Source organism: Pelodiscus sinensis, chromosome 2 (genome assembly GCF_049634645.1).
Source record: "Pelodiscus sinensis isolate JC-2024 chromosome 2, ASM4963464v1, whole genome shotgun sequence".
In the NCBI taxonomy this organism is placed as follows: domain Eukaryota; kingdom Metazoa; phylum Chordata; order Testudines; family Trionychidae; genus Pelodiscus; species Pelodiscus sinensis.
In genome coordinates this window covers 69,865,685-69,882,856 of record NC_134712.1, presented here as the reverse complement: position 1 = coordinate 69,882,856, position 17,172 = coordinate 69,865,685, and the positions used below count along the sequence as shown (strand labels likewise).

The window sequence follows — 17,172 nt, the reverse complement described above, 5'->3', positions numbered from 1 at the left end:
GAAACATAGCTTGCCTGCTTAGCAGAGCTCCTGTATGTAAGAACGTCATGCACCCAACTGAATGAGAAAGGATGAACAAAAATGGAATGTACAGAACAGAGGAAGAGAGCTAAAGACCAGCTTTACTGGAGCACCACAGTAACAGTCCAAGAGTAGCAGTTAAGAAAGCATTTTCATTATAAGCCCCTATTTTCAAGTTCCCAGAAATCTTATATCAAATAGAGCTCTGAGAATCACATATCGTTAACATTATATTCATAGTGTGTCAGTACCACTGGCAGAAAAAAAAAGAGGTGAACACAGCTCCCGCACATCCATTCACTGCTAGGGTCAAAGACAGGAAGTTGATAGCACAGGTATTGATAGGTATTGAGACAAAGTGTTCCCAATGTGCTGATTTAGTCTTGAATTCTGATCCTCAAGTGAAAGCATCTTCTGCTACTGCCTAAGGGTATGTCTACACTGCAAAGTTAATTTGAAATAACAGCCGTTATTTTGAATTAACTTTAACAGCGTCTATACATGCAAACTGCTATTTCGAAATTAATTCGAAATAGCGGAGCGCTTAATTCGAATTCTACGAGGAGTAATGCCAAATTCGAAATAGCTATTTCAAATTAAGTGCTGTATAGACACTTTATTTGAAATAGGAGACCTCCAGCCCTTCCAGGGAACCCTGGTGGCCACTCTGGGCACAACCAAGAAAACTTACTCTCCTCTCCCCCAGCCCCAGAGCCATTAAAGGGGTAGACTCTGACCACAATGCTTGTGCCAGCTCCAAGCCTGCCAGCCCAGAGCCAGCAGTGGCCAGCGGGGCCCCTGACCCAGTGATTCCAAAACATGAGCAAGCAAGCCACTGGCAGCCAGCCCTCCACCACTCCCCAGGAGCAGTCCACCAGCTCCCAGGAGCCTGCCAGGGCCCAGAGAAGGCAGGCGCCTTCCTGGTCCAGGGTGGAGATCATGGACCTTATTTAAGTTTTGGGGGGATGCCCCCAATGTCCATGATCTCCACACTAGATGGAGGAATGCGGCCATCTATGGCAAGATAGCTACCAGCGTGGCCACCAAAGGCCAAATGCGAACCCAGGAGCAGGTTTGCATGAAAATCAAGTTGGTCTGCCGAGACCCCCAACCCTGGGCCCTGAGCTTCCCCTCGCCCTTGCTTCCCCCTTCCAGCTTCCTCCTCCCAGGTTTCCGCCTCCCCTCTCCCACCTCCTTTTCCCAGTCTCCCCAGAGGTTCATCCCCCCCCAGTTTTGTTCAATAAACACAGTTTCTATTTTTGAACACGTGTCTTTTGTTTGACATCAGGAAGGGGGGCTAGGAAGGGGTAAGTGGAAGAACGTGAGGGAGGAATGGGACATGAGCCCCGTGTGGGGAGGACTGGGGTGGCTGAGGGCTCCTCAGGGTGGATGCTCTCCCGCAGGGCCTCCTGGATCCTGACAGCCCCCTGGACAGATCCCCCAGATGGCAGCCTGCAGCAAGTGCAGCCGGGCTGATGGCAATAACCCCACGAGACACACCACCGTGCCCAGGGGCAGCTCTGGCTCCATGTGGCCGAGTGCTGTGGTGTCCCGAGTGCGGGCACTCAGGGCACTCCAAGACAGGACTGCTTTGCTGTCCCTCATCGAGGTAGACAAGCAAGCGGGGAATCCTGAGAACTGTCTGTCCGGGGTGGGAGGTAGGATCCCTTTAAGCACGGAGCTCAGTTAGCCTCAGGCAGCAGCCCCACACACTAAGTCTTAACCTGATGCTCTGCCAGCACTGGTTCTGACCAGCCTTAACTTCGGTTCAGGGTCCACTCAGTGTGAACACATTATTTCGAAATAGCAAAACGCTATTTCGAAATAGGCTTTGTGTGTAGATGCGTTAATTTGAATTAGCTTAATTCGAATTAACTATTTTGAATTAAGTTAACTCTAATTAACGCTGTAGTGTAGAAGTACCCTAACTTCTGTGGAAGACTCATTACATTTACTATTCTCTTATTTTAGTTTAGACTTACAGATAAAACAGTCTAATACAATAAGGATAAAAGATACAATGTAATACACTCACATTTTCCTTTTCAGCCATATATCGAAGAATAAGTCCCATCACTTCTGCTGCTGCTGCATAAACTTCCTTATACCTTATTAAGGACATATTATTGGCCAGAGCTTGAAAGTATCTAGCATACAAACAAAATCAGATGTGATCCACTAATCTACTAAGTATTTGATTTTCCTTTAAAATCAGACATCTAAGAAATTCTAGAAATATTCATTGCTCTTCTCCATTTCATGAATTTACATTCAGTCTTAATTACAGTCTTTGTAATACAGTGAACTATTACACTAACATCCCATATCCATGAAGGTCTCACAGGGCCACAACACTTCCCCTTTGAATTTCTGGTTACAAAGGCATCTGGAATGTTTTGCCCAATCCTGATTCCACTCTGTGCCACAGAGTTCAACAATTTTAAGGGCAGGGATCACAATGGCATCAAGTGCAGATATATTTAGACCTTCGCCACTTCGCCTCCTAAAGTAAGAAACACCTTCAGACTTAGCTGTATCAACCTGCTAGATAGACATGCTTAGAGGTAGTGGTGGAGCCAGAAAGAGACAAAGTGGTCCAAGAGATGAGGATTCCAAATCCTACCCTCCATGCTGCCAACAACCTTCTTGGTCAGTTTATTGAAAGGCTTATAATGAAAAATTAATTCCCCAAACCGATGTGCTTCTCACCTCATGCTGTCTATTTCACATTTTGCATCATAGGGAGACAAGTTGTTAGCAAGAACAATACCTAACAACTGAATTCCCACTGAGTTGTCCTTTGTATCAGGATCTCCACCAGAAAACTGTTCAAATATTAACCTGCAGCAGAAGGATATAAAGAAAAAGAAACAAGTGCACATGACAGCACATGCTTAGGACAGTACAAACCTGGTGAAAGTGGCTACATGAACTGTACTTTATTGAGAGCACATATAGTATAACATGTTCACAAGCCCTCACAATTATCCCCCACTACACAACTTCCATCCTTTGATTTCTGAATTCTACCCTCAATGACTAAACATCGCCAGATTCTAACTCAATTGCACAAAAAAAAATCCTCTCAGTAGTTTCTCTTTCCTTCTGCTCTCACATTGCCTACTACCTGTTGTACCTGTCATCTCTCCAAGACACTTTGCAGCATGCATTGTGTGTGTTTGTTGCCTCTGCAATTTTGGTGTTGACAACAGGGAGAAATGTAGGTGAATTTTCCACCAAGTGAGTAAGTAGCTGGCTAGAGCACTAAGACGGTTTGTTTTAAAAAAATGATTAGGTGGTCAAAAAGCCACTAAAAACCTTGTACAATTCTGGACTGAGCTACTGTTAGCAGGAAGCATTATCACCTGAGGACTGACAGATATCTCACTACTGTGTGAAAGGACCAAGTCCTCAGACCACCTGTAAGTTGCTAGTGGTCACAGTTTGAAAGCCACTGGGATAACTCTTTCATTCAGAAGAGCTTAGTTCACATTGTCCCTATAGTCTTTTTCTACTGAGAAATACTACCTGTATGGTATGGAAAGACAGTCCTTCCAGCACTCCACAACAGTCTTTAAAATTTCCAAGTTGTGTCTGAACACTGCTCTTTTCTGATGAAATACGTTCTTCATCAAGAATTCAAGTAATCTGTTGGCCAATATCTCATCTTTAATGTTCCCCTAGCAGGAAAGAGAACAAAAAACAACACGGTAACTCTGTATAAAACCATATTTTTGTTCTTAATCTGAACACATAGAATGCTTTCGTTCTCCACCACTTTATTGTTTAAAATATGACTTAATTATGCTAACACAATATTTATCACGAGATTACCATCAGTGTTCACAAGGATATTCTAGGGAAGTCAAATTCACCAGAACTTTAATAACTTCATGTATGAGAGTCCCTCCATCTTGTTATGAAAACATTAGGGGAAAGTCCATACTTTGAGCTATAGCAACTGAACCAAGTATTATACCATCTGTGCAGTCCCTCATACAACCAATGGAATTTCTCCATGCAAATTAACTGTAGAGTAATGATGGTGCTAGATGAGAACACAATGGTTAAGGATTTGTGGCATGGAAAAGGTATCACCCAATTTTCAAATTCTCAGTGCAACAGACCTCCAAATCCCAGTGAGGACTGAACTTGGAGATATTCTAAATAAAATGTGCTCTCAATCAAGCTAGTGACTGTTTCCATCAGAGATGTAAAATCCCAGTTAATCAGTTAAACCTTAGCTTTAACCAGTTAAACAAATAAGCAGGATCCCGCTCCTGACTCCCCTCCCCACTCCACGCTCTGCACTTGAGGTGCCTGGCTTCTACGCCTGAGTACCAATTTACCAGTTCTCATAAGCATCACCCAGTAAGGGTGACCAGTTAATTGTTACCCATTCACATTCCTGTATGTTCCACATTTCCTTACTTTGGGAACAGATACACTGGTCCAGGAAAGCAGAGTAACTACTATTTCCACGACCATGTAATGAATTCCTTCTCCTCCATTCTCCCCAGAAACAACAAGCTGCAGTAAGGGACCAAGCCATTGCTTTGCATAAGGTCGGAAAACCTAGGAGACATAAAGAATAGTCATCTATACAAACCTACTATGCAAGGAGCATTTATGAATCACACTGTTACAGGAATAGCTACTTTTTACTAAAAACATATACATGACCATATCAGGTCATGCCAATAGTCCATCTGGCAAATCATTCTGTTTTCCAACAGGGGTTACTGTTGACTACTTCAGAGAGAATGAACAGGAAAATTATTAAGTGGTCCATCCCCTGTTGTATAATTGCCATTAGTTGAGACTGGACATTTAGGCAAAAACCATACAGAGAAGGCTATTTTTAACATTGTATGAAGCATCATGATTGTAATTTCAAAAGCTCCTAAAGAAAATTTTCCCATTGATCAATTAGCTACATACCCCATTTGTTTTTCGGTGCACAAAAGTCAAGTTTGCCATTATTACCACAGAACATGGTTTCTTCTGATGGAGCCCATCTACCAGCTTCCCATACCCATAGGCTACGTCTACACTGGCATGATTTTCCGAAAATGCTTTTAACGGAAAAGTTTTCCGTTAAAAGCATTTTCGGAAAAGCGCATCTAGATTGGCAGGATGCTTTTCCGCAAAAGCACTTTTTCGCCATTTTCGCAATCGGGGCTTTTTTGTGGAAAACAGTACTGTGCTGTCTACACTGGCCCTTTTGCGCAAAAGTCTTCCGGAAAAAGACTTTTGCCCGAACGGGAGCAGCATAGTATTTCCGGAAAAGCACTGACGATCTTACATGAGATCGTCAGTGCTTTTCCGGAAATTCAAGCGGCCAGAGTAGACAGCTGGCAAGTTTTTCCGGAAAAGCTGCTGATTTTCCGGAAAAACTTGCCAGTCTAGACACAGACTAAGTCTCTTTGATGGAAGTCAGAAAAATGACTTACCGATGCAGAATGAAGCAAGTAACCAAGCTCATGCACACTTGCACAGGCGCATACAAATATTTCTCAAATAATTTTTAATGTAAAAATCTGTGTGTCATCAGGCTGGTACTAAACTATTTTGAAAACAGTGTTGACTGCTGAAATTCAATGAATTATCAGCTTCAACACATAGTATTTGATACATAATGTATGTATTATGTATGAACAGTATGATTCATTTGATCAAGAATACTCTGTTTTAAAGAGACAAGCTGAAGTAGGATTGAAACATTTTACACTTGAAACAGAGGAAGAAAGAATATTTCCACATAGTCACCAAAAGCCTTGTTCAAGGACTATTCAGCTTTATATTCAGTTGCAATTAGAGCCGCACACAACTCAGAAGTTTTGGTTCACAGGAGTTGTTAAAACTCTTTTGAACCAACTAACATCATTTAATTTTCAGATGAAGCTTAAACCAGGAATGCCTTCCCTTCAAGTAACCAGGAGAAGTTTAGCTGGCGTAGGTTTTTGTTCTGAAAAGGTTATACAGCTGAACTTGTAATCAGTGTAAAATAATATTTTACTAGAGAGACAGAACATGATACAATTTTTTATAAAAACTACTCACTTCCTCAGTATTAATAATGAGTTTTGCTAAGAAGAGGCGAATATTTAGTGGCACTGATGGATTCCCCAATTTGCCATGTATAAACTTCATCCATGGAGGAAGGTCTGGTGGAACTATTCCCTGAAATCAAAATTAAATAGATTAAATACTTATAATTCAAAACTGCCACAGGTTTTATTCTATTACACTATGGACTGATAGAAACAAAGGCTATAAACAAGATTTTAATTATAACCCCCTTTCTTGAGGTTAAGAAATCATAGAAATATAGAACTGGTAGGGACTTTGCAAGGTCATCTAATCCATCCTGCCTCGAGTCACAACTAAGCCTAACATCCAGATCATTCCTGTCAGATATTTGTCTAACCCAGGGGTGGGCAAATGGGCCTCCATGGGCTGAATGCAGCCCGCCAAACTGGTGGATCCAGCCCGTGATCACCCTGCCACTCCCCCACCTCCAGGCCAATCAGGGTCTGTGGGTGGGGGAGCATGAGAAGTCTCCTGGTCATCTAGGGCGATGCCCCATCCAATGTCACCTGGGGCCACTTCAGAAATTTTTGAAGTGGCCCCCCCCTTTTTTATTGCCCATCCCAGTCTAACTTGTTGACAAGGATGATGACAAGGATTCCACGATCTCAATTAGCAACCTATTCCAACACTTAACCATCCTTAAAATAGAGAGATACTAAGATATGAACCAATACTGACCTCATCTACTTTGGGTGTAATATGATTTCTTTGCATATGTTTAATCAGGGTCGTCATAGAGGCCATACATTCATGCTGATTGAGCTCATCCATCTCTAGTTCCATCAGATCATCTGGATCCATGGATTCTGTGACTTCCTGTCACAATAAGGAGACCCAGTTAATCATGAGGAGATTTATATACCATTTTTAGAAATCTTAACTATACTGTTCTTTCATGCTGATTTCCTGATATACAAATGAATTACAACAATAAAATTGTATTCAATAGTATTTAAATAAGCAAAAGAACAAATTGGTTATTCAAACCAAAATTCCTGCCCTCTCCCCCAAAAAAACAACAACCTATTTTGCACAGCTCCAAATCTCTGTGTCTAAAGATGCCAGCTGCATGTCACTGACTCAGATATATAAAATAATATGGTAGCAACAATCAGAAATATAAAATTAACTGGTACCTATAAGGCTATACTTCCACTCCATAACTGAGTGCACAACCACCATATACTTCACGCAAGAATTATGCATTTTTCCTAAATTTCACTCCCAATCAAGCTTTTTGTAAAGTAATTAATCACTGGTAAATTCATAGGCTGTTTTCCTGTGAGGACAGCCATAGCCATTATACTTCCCAGAAAATATCTTATTAAACAATAAATACAAAAATTAGCTTCACCATCACAAAAAGGCAGAAATCAAAATTCTTTGAGGTTGTTTATGACATGTTCCATACAATTTAAGTCAACTGTTAAAATATCCTTCTCACTCCAAATTATGAAAAGAGGTGGCTGATATTAGATAACATTATAATTATTTTGATAGATCTTGCTTTAAATACTTCGGATACCTGGATAAACACTATTTTTAAAACACTGAAGGTGATTCTTACAATCTTACTTTCAATACGACAACCACTCATCTAAGCGTTAAAGGCCTCTGTCAATGTCAAGTCAGGCTTATATAAGAACATACTGTTGTAAGCAACACAAGACACTATATCATCACACAAGATTAGAGTAACAAATAATACTGCTCTCTCTCTTGTTCAGTTTGTGTACATTCGATACCAAATGAACAGTTCCAAGATTTTTTCCTACATAGTCATTCATTAATTTTCCAATGTTGTTTCTATGATTCTTTCACATAGTAACAGTAAAGCAGGAAGTGGAAAATAGGAAACTGTAACTATTTAAAAAAATTGTAAGGGAACTGAGGCACAAATGTACATAATATAACCACTTCTAATCTAGTTAAATTCAGAAAACTACAAATGGCAGTGGCCCTTTAACCTATATTATAAGATACTTCTAAAACTAATTTAGTGACCAATTTTTCTTTGTAATTAGATTCAGATATTAGAAATTCTGTACTGTAGTTACCTTCAACAATGCAAGGCCTCTGTCTCAGTGACCAAGTCTCACCATTCAAATTAAAGTAAGATTAAGTTAATAAAGGGACTCAGATTAATAACAAAAACACTTACTCTGATGCCTCAAGCCTCTCATTAAAAACAGAATAACCTGTAGAGACAACTCAACATGAAACCTGAGTTTTAGACTACTGATACTCTATTTCCTCTGTGCAGTATAAAACTTCAATTACCTTTTTCCTGTAGTGTATACTGGTAGCTGTAGGGTCTTGCGAACCGTAAGAAAAACTTTGAACGCCAGTTGAGAAATCAAATTGGCTCATTTCTTCACTGAGACTGCTATCCACCATATATGATGCAGAAGGCAAATACTGAGGCTCATCTAAACAAGAAAAATAATATATTGTTAATCAAAACACTAATTAGAATGAAAACTGTTTTTAGTAACTACTCAAGAAAAACAACAAAATTTGGTTGCTTAAGCTAAGTAGTATTCTAATGAAAGCTAGACCAGGTACAGTGTCTTTTATTTGCACATAGAATCCGTATTGAGCACATCACTGGCATTTTTACAAAGGTGGTCTCCTGTCCAGGTTTCACAATAACACACAAGTTTGTTAATAAATACGGTGAAGTTGGTCTCTTTCTTGGTATTATTCCTCCACAGATGTAACAAATAGTCTACACATTTGTACTTATTAGTTTTTCAAAGTTTCTTGCACTTTAATATAATTAGAAAGGCATGGAATGGATCACTTCCCCAGAAAAACAAAACACAGTGGAGTGGGAAAATGTTTGAAAACCATTTAGCAAACATGTCAAAATGCAAAAATGCATTGTAAGTTAGCAATTCTTATACAGTTCTTCGCCTGCTTAAGGCTGTTGAGAAAGCGGAAGGAAATAATACCTTATATCAGGGGTTCTCAAACTTTGTGATACCACGACCCCGAAAATGCTAAATGAATTTGTGTGTCCCCTCACCCTCACTGCCCTGAGTCACTTCCTCCCCACTTCTCACCAGACTCCTTGCCCTCCTGGGGTTCCTTCAAGGTGTTTGCTGTCCTCAACCCCCTTCTCCCCTGCAGGCTCCTTCCCCCGTCTCTTTCTCCTTTGTGCCTCTTTTCTGCTATCTCTCTCTTTGGTTCATCCTCTCCTCTGCCCCCCATGTGCCCTTATTTACCTCCAGATCCTCTGCCCTGACCCAATCCCCCAGCCTGCTGCCTGAGGGACCCGTCCCTCTCCCAGGTGGAGAAGCATTCGGTCACCCAGCAGCCGTGCTCCGGCCGACCCCTACTGTGTCTGCTCCTGCACCAGCCTCGCTCTCCCACCACCTTCCCTCCTCCTGCAGCTGAGCTGCGCTCCTGGAGTCCCATGGCCCCGGCCACACTGCGCGGCTTGCCGGCGGCTGCCTTCCGCCACCCTGCCACTCTTTGTGGCCCGGAGGAGAGGGATCACAAGTGAAAAAAACGAATCCAGCTGTGACCCCCGCCTAAGTTGCTCGTGACCCTTCTGGGGGTCGCAACCCATAGTCTGAGAAACGCTGCTTTATATGATTATACTCTAATTACTGAAAAAATAGCTATGAAGCCTCACAAAGTCAAAAGTTGCACAGGCACTGCCACCTGCAGAGCTGAAATTTAGAAGTGAAAAATTTATCAGTTTTTTCTAGATGCATCTCTATTAAAATCTGCACATTCTATGTAAGTACAATGATGAATTATATGTTTACAGAAAAAAAAGAGTGGGTTTTTTAAATCATTCTACATTCGTGCCATACCTGAATCTTTATTTACTGCCTCCCTGGCTTCCTTCCGAATAGTAATATACCTTTTCTTCCTTTCCATGGGCACCTACAACACCAACACAAATATGAGCTTTGAAATTAGTTAAAATTGCTATTTAAAAAATTAGCTGATAAAAATAAGAGTTCTATTTTAAGTATCTTTTACAAAAAGATTAGAGAATTATATTTACTACCAAGCAAACTCTAGATTTATAACATAGCTTTTGAACCAATTTAAAATAAACAGGAGTTCCAACTTATAAATGCTAGTAATCAGTGTTACAGAATATATCACATCAGCTGATCTAATGACACAAGTGAGGATTTTTCTTTGGGATAAATCTGCCAAAACAATACATTAAAGTTGTACATCACAGTTGTGCTTTTCTTGCCTTGTATTTGGGATTTTCCAGAGGCACCAAGATTATTATGCAAACTACATAAGGTTCTGCAGGGTCAGAGGTCTCCACCTATATTTGTCATGCTTTCAAACAGCATAATTTCTCTCAATGTAACACACATACATACAGCACTATTCAATGATTGCGTAGTATTAAAACAATGAACTTTTTCACTGTATTACAATAAAGCACAGAACTACTACTCACCTCAACTTCAACAGGAAATGAATATTTATGCTTCAGATCTAGCAAGTTCTCAAAAATAAACAAATTCTGTGAACCAAAGCATATTTGGAAATTTAAAAATTAACAGACTATCAATAGCTGGGATACTAGCAGTATTTTTTTATTAAAAAAAAACAAGTGTTTCAGGTTGCTATACAAAATAATAACTGACAGTCCATTCCATTACACTCAATTATGAGAAATAACTTATTCTTAAATGTCTGCATAATGGTAAAGTCACTAGTTATTTTAAAAGGGTACACAAAGACCATGTAACATTCTCTTATACAATAATATTTCAAATGGCTGGAAGGCTTTTGTAATTTTTAAGAATTTTTCATAACAAAATAGCAATTATTATAATATTTACCCAGTGTAGTCCTGGTCCTTCAGAGCAGAGGGCTGGTGCTGAGTGTGTGTGCGGGAGTTGGGCCAGGGCCTAGGGGATGTGGGGGAGGGGACTAGGAAGCAGACTAGGAGTATGGGTGGTGCAGGAGTCAGGGTGGGGGTTGAGGAAGGGCTCAGGGCAGGGAGCTGGGAATGTGGGGGGGAGTGTGAGAGTGAGGTTAGGGTGTGAGCAGGGGCTCAGGGCTGAAGTCCCACCCAGCGGGGCCTTTTCTCTCCCCCAACAGGCAGGGACCTTTTTTCCCCCCGCCCTTCAATGCTGCAGCCAATGGCTGGGGGGGGGAGGGAGGGAAAGAGAGGGAGGGTTGGGGGCAGGGAGGCTACTTACTCAGTTAGGTGGCAGGCTAGCCCCAGCCTTGCTAGCCACTCTCTTCGTGGTGTGGCTACTCCCAGTGGTCAATATGCAATATAGCTCTTCCTTGCGCTCACTGCCCTCCAGTAGCCACTCTCACTATTGTGTCTCTCCTCTCTGTGCCCCCTCCCTTTCCATGTTATGGAAAATAGTCCTATTCCTGGCAGTTCCTGTTTTCCTGGAACAATTAAACCCTGATCTTGCTTTAAGTTAGGATAAGAGGAAGCTAGGTACCAAATTTCGTGATCCAAGCTCTCACGGTTTAGGAGGAGCTCTTGAACAAAGAGACTCATGGAGTAACAGACAAATTCAAATATATCTAGACTAGCCAATTAGCCGGTCATAAGACGGGATTTTCAGGTCATCTTTCCTGAGCTCTCTCTCTCTCTCTCCTCCTACTGCCTCCCCCCTCTCTCCCAGCTCTCCTCCGCCTCCTGCCTCTCTCTCCATCTCTTTCTTTCTCTTCTCCTCCTCCTCCTGCCTCTCTCTCCCCTCCGTCTCTCCCCACCCCCCTTCCCCTTTCCTCTCGCCGTGGCACTTGGCTGAGTGCTGCCTGCTCAGCGGGGCTGCTGCGAGGGAGGGGGGCGGGGCGGTGACATAGAGGGCCGGGGGGGGCAGGCCGTGTACGTCACTGCCCTCCCATCCCCTCCCACCCTGGGGGAGCCAAAACAGCCCCTTGCGCTGCTGGCTCCCCTGGCGGCCCGGCTGAGAGGTGCAGCACTCAGCTGAGTGCCACAGCGGGAGGAGAAGGGGGCGGTGACGTACACGGCCCCACCCTCTGGCCATGTATATCACCGCCCCGACCCCTTCCCCTGCCTCCGTGGCGGCTTGGCTGAGTGTTGCGCACTTACCCGGGCCGCCGCGGGGGAGGAGGGATGGGGCGGTGACGTACACGGCCAGGGGGCGGGGCTGCCTACGTCACAGCCCCCCCCTCCCCTCTCCCGTGGCAGCCCGGCTGTGGGGCGCACCACTCAGCGCCACGGCAGGAGGAGGAAGGAGGGGCCGTGATGTACACGACCCTGCCCCCTGGCCGTGTACATCACCGCCCCGCCCTCCTTCCTGTCCCACTGTGGCTCAGCTAAGCAGCGCAGACCCAGCGCCACTCAGCTGGGCTGCCACAGGGGAGCAAGCGGCGGCAAACAGCCGTCTGGGGTCCGGCTGCAGACAGTGGCTGCACCCCCGCTTCGCCAGGTCTGCTTCCCACCCCCTCCTCCCGTCCAGCCCCACGGCCCCCGATTCCCCCCAGCTCTGCTTCCTGCCCCCTCTTCCTACTGGCCAGCCCCACGGCCCCCAAACACCCCCCGCCAGCGCTGCTTCCCTTCCCGCTTCCTCCAGGCCCCCCATCCTCTCCTCCAGCTCCACAGCCCCCGATACCCCCCAGCTCTGCTTCCCGCCCCCCTTCCAGCCAGCTCCGCCTCCCTTCCCCTCCCTGCATGGCGCTCCGCCCCCCTTCTCCTCCCTCCGTGGCATGCTGCACCGCTCAGCTGGGCCCAGCTGAGTTGCACTCCCGCCGGGCCCAGCTGAGCAGCGGCCGCTTGACACCCCGGGCCCAGCTGAGTGGCGCTCCCGCCGGGGGAGCAAGCAGCGGCGGCAAGTGGCCGTTTGGGGTCCGTGCTGCATCCTCACCACCAGGTCTGCTTCCTGCCCCCTCTTCCCGTCCAGCCCCACAGCCCCCGATCCCCTGCCAGCTCTGCTTCCCACCCCCGCTTCCTGCCGGCCAGCCCCACGGCCCCCGAACACCCCCCGCCAGCGCTGCTTCCCTCCCCCCTTCCTCCGGGCCTCCTCATGCTCCCCTGCAGCCCCACAGCCCCCGATCTTCCCCCAGCTCTGCTTTCCACCCCCCTTCCAGCCAGCCCCATTCCCTTCCCCTCCCTGCATGGCGCCCCGCCCCCCTTTTCATCCCAAAGGGCCATTTGCCACGGGAGTGCCACAGCGTGCCACAGAGGGAGGGGAAGGGGGGCAGGCGCCACACAGGGAGGGGAAGAGGGTGGGGCTGGCCAGAAGGGGGGTGGAAAGGAGAGCTGGGGGGGGAGTCAGGGGCTGTGGGGCTGAAGGGGAGGATGGGGGGCTGGAAGAAGGGGAGAGGGAAGCAGCACTGGCGGGGAGTGTCCGGGGGGGCTGTGGGGCTGGCCAAATCGCCACGGAGGGAGGGGAAAGGGGGGGCGGAGTGCTGACATACACGGCCGGGGGCGTAGTCGTGTACGTCAGCATTACAGACTCACAGACAATGGGCTACTATATATATAATATTTTAGAAATGTGCTATAGAGAGGCTGAATGTATTGTTATTGCACTCTCAATCAACAAGATAACAAAACCTCTACCAGTGATTCAATTACCATGCAGGATCAAAGAGAGCCATCTACATAGAATCGTAGCACTGGATGGGACCTCAAGAGGTCTTCTTGTCAAGCGGTTCTCAAACTTTTGGGGCTCCGGAGCCCTTTATATGCGTAAAAAATGTATGTGGAGTCCCAGCGGTTCACTGATTTTATGTGTTATACTTATGCAGAGCCCCAGCGGTCCACTGACTGCATGTGTTGTACCTATCAATATTCACACTTTGTCAACCTCATGGAGCCCCTGGATATGTCTCGCGGAGCCCTGGGACTCCGCGGAGCACAGTTTGAGAAACACTGTTCTAGTCCAATCCCATGCACTCAAGCCATGATTAAGTATTATCTAGACTACACAGGTGTTTGACTAACCAGCATTTAAAAATCTCAAGCGATAGAGATTCCACAACATTCCTTGTTGCATTGCTTAACTACTATGACAGGCAGTTTTTCCTAATATCCAACTTAAAGCACACTTGCTGCAATTTACACCAATTGATTCTTGTATGATCCTCAAACAAGCACAATTTTTCTTCCTCCTCCTTGTAATAACCTTTTAGGTACCTGAAAATCTGGTATTATGTCAGCCCCCCATCTGCTCTTCTTCAGACTAAACCCATTTTTATGAATTTTCCCTTATAGCATGGCCCGCACAAAATTCTTGGTCCATGAAATCTGGTCTTATCTTATACAGACTTCACAAGAGAGATGAGTGTTTCTTAAACTGGGGGTCTTGACCCAAAAGGCAGTTGCAGATAGAGTCACAAGGTTATTTTAGGGGGCCTATGGTATTGCCACCTTTACTTCTGAGCTGCTTTGAGATTAGTGAGGCTGAAGAATGGAAGTAGTTACCCAGGAATAGGTGGCCATATCATGCCATGCCATCCTTATTTTGTGCTGCTGCTGGCAAAGGCTCTGCCTTCAGAACTGAGCTCCCAGCCAGTTGCCACCACTCTCCAACTACCCGCTCTGAAGGTAGTGCCACCACCAGCAGCAGCACAGAAGTAAAAGTAACAGTACGACAACACCTCTATGAATAGCCTTATGACACCGTCCCACAACTTTTTATGAGTCAGGAACCCTAAAATTACAACACCATGAAATGTCAGATCTAAATAACAGAATCGTGAAATTTATTATTTTTAAAATCCTATTACCATGAAATTAACCAAAATGGACCATGAATTTGGTGCGGCCCCTATTTAAAGGGCATGTTTTCTAGACCTTTAATCATTTTTGTTTTTATTCTCTGGATTTTCTCTAATTTGTCCATATCTTTCCTGAAATGTAGCACCCAAAACTGGACACAATATCTCAGTTGAGGCCTAATCAGCAAAGTATAGCACAAGAATTACACCTCTGCTTGTTTCATCTCTCATCAGTTTCTTCAATAGCAATTTGCATTATATAGGTTCAGTTCTTGAGTTTAAAGTACAAATATTCAGTTGGTGTCCAAAATATGCTGTATGGACCTTGCAGGCTATTAACATGACAGTTGCCTCTACATTAAATCTCACCTTTTCTGGTTTTTCTGTGAAGAGAAAACCTTGGTAGAATTTACTTTCAGTGAAGACGCAACTGATGACAGCAATGGCACAGTTGTATGCAGCACAATGGTACTGTCTCCTTTTCTCCAACAGCTGACTCTCACCAGCCATGTTTTCTGTAAATGCATCATAGCATGACCTCAAAACAAAACAGACCAGAAAACACTGTCAAAAACATTTTTAGAAGGCCAAAGAGAGCCCAATTCAAAGGATGTTGCTGGATGAGACAGTCCCTGCAGCAGAGTCACCAGAGTAGCTGGAAGACTGGCAAGTGGAAGGGCGGTGGCTGGATCCTGGCTGGGAGTCAGAAGCAGAGCCGGTCTCGCAGATGAAGAATCATTGTTCAAATGCCCAGCGCGGGAGGCTGAGAATGGAGCAGGTAACATGGCTGGGAATCGGTGCCCGAAAGCCAGTCCAGCGGCTGGGGAACCAGTGGCCCAGCTGGAAGCAGAGCTGGTCCCCCAGCTGGGTGACTGGCAGCTGCCAGGGCCTGCAACACAGCAGGGTACGAGGGCAGCCTGTCTACGAGGTTGGCAGTCTATGGGGAGACCCTGGTCTCTGGCAGCAGAGGGGCCAGAATGACCATCTCTAGTCCGGCACACTCCCTCGTTTGGGACTGGTCATGTCCTGAGTGTGCCAGACTAGGGAGGTTCAACCTGTACTTTGATGAGTTGAAATCAGAGCAAGAAAACATTTTTGAGACAATCTCTCAACCCACACAGGAGACACACGTACCTCTTATCTAGGAATTGATGTGCCAATAGGCGCATGTTATTTTTCTAATAACAGAAAAATTAAACAAAAGATCTAGAACCTTTTAGTAATAAGTAACAATGAAAGATAAGGGAAATCCACTAAGTCATTTTAAAAGATGCCAAACCTCACACCTTTCATTAAAAACCAAACCAAACAAAACAAAACCCCCAACTATTTCACACCCCGAGAAAAAAAGTGGTACTTACTCTGACAGAAAAATACTTATTTTCATATTCGGACACCCTCACTTCCTAGCATAAATTCAATTCAATTCCTAGTGCTATGATTTAAGCAAAAATTCAGTTTTCTAATAAATTTTTTCTTTGGCCATGATTTTTTTTATTTAAACTGCATCCTTTATAAAGAAGTCTAGCACTCAGACAATATTAGTAACAAACAAATGAATGGAACAGATGAGAAAGTCTTACTTTATTAGCATCTTGGTAAGTTCATTTCCTTCTACATTTGTGGATCCCTGGTAAGCCTGGTTAATTCTTGAGTCCTTGGAATAAACATCCTCGTTCGAGAGACGGGAGTACATCACTTCTAGAATTTTATAATATCCCATTTTTTTGGTGACTTGTGTATCAAAAGCTGGTTCATTTGACTAAAAACAAACGATACACAGAGAAAAAGATCACTTAGCTTTTGTCCTTACAATATAGCTAAAAAAGCTACACAATAGAAACTAGAGCGTAAACTGCATTTTTTTTTCTATATTCAAAAGTTTACTCTCTATAAACAGGAGTGGGGATTGGCCCCCAAGGCTCAGGGCTCCTCCCTCCCAGCATTGGGGAGTCTGCGCTGACGTTCTAGCCCCCCCATCATTCCCCCACTGGTTTGGAGCCCACAAAATTTACTAGCTTGGGCCCCCCAAGGCTTTGGTGTGTAAGGGGAATGTGGAGAATGTCTTTCTCCTTCTCAGTTGGGGACCACCTCAGTAAGCAGAGGGGGTTTCTTCTCATTTGAGTGCAGCCCCTGATTTTTCTGTGGGTTAGTGGCCCTCCAACCCAAAATAGGTTCCCCATCCCTGCTCTATAAATCAACTAATCACTTTTCAGGAGAAAAAAAAGTAGAAATAGAAGAGTAGGAAATAGAAGAACTAGGTTCCACTTCCATCTCCACAGATCTCTTGAATTATCCCGGACAAGTCAAAACTAGGATTGTAAAAGTGTAACCAGTTAATGATTAAACTCTGCCTGGAGT

At 44.5% G+C, this 17,172-nt stretch overlaps 1 protein-coding gene across 1 annotated transcript in view; it reads right to left on the bottom strand.

Moving 5' to 3' along the window:
* Window positions 1–17,172, bottom strand: part of PRKDC (protein kinase, DNA-activated, catalytic subunit) — a 195,881-nt gene that overhangs the window by 92,346 nt on the left and 86,363 nt on the right. Inside the window, exons 42-52 of the mRNA XM_006112163.3 lie at window positions 16,395–16,573; window positions 15,181–15,349; window positions 10,553–10,618; window positions 9,939–10,011; window positions 8,395–8,543; window positions 6,793–6,930; window positions 6,085–6,204; window positions 4,453–4,596; window positions 3,550–3,701; window positions 2,731–2,862; window positions 2,057–2,168 (exon numbers count right to left, since the gene is read on the bottom strand). Of these exons, the coding sequence (XP_006112225.2) occupies window positions 2,057–2,168; window positions 2,731–2,862; window positions 3,550–3,701; window positions 4,453–4,596; window positions 6,085–6,204; window positions 6,793–6,930; window positions 8,395–8,543; window positions 9,939–10,011; window positions 10,553–10,618; window positions 15,181–15,349; window positions 16,395–16,573 (1,434 nt within the window). The remainder of the gene's footprint in view (window positions 1–2,056; window positions 2,169–2,730; window positions 2,863–3,549; window positions 3,702–4,452; window positions 4,597–6,084; window positions 6,205–6,792; window positions 6,931–8,394; window positions 8,544–9,938; window positions 10,012–10,552; window positions 10,619–15,180; window positions 15,350–16,394; window positions 16,574–17,172) is intronic.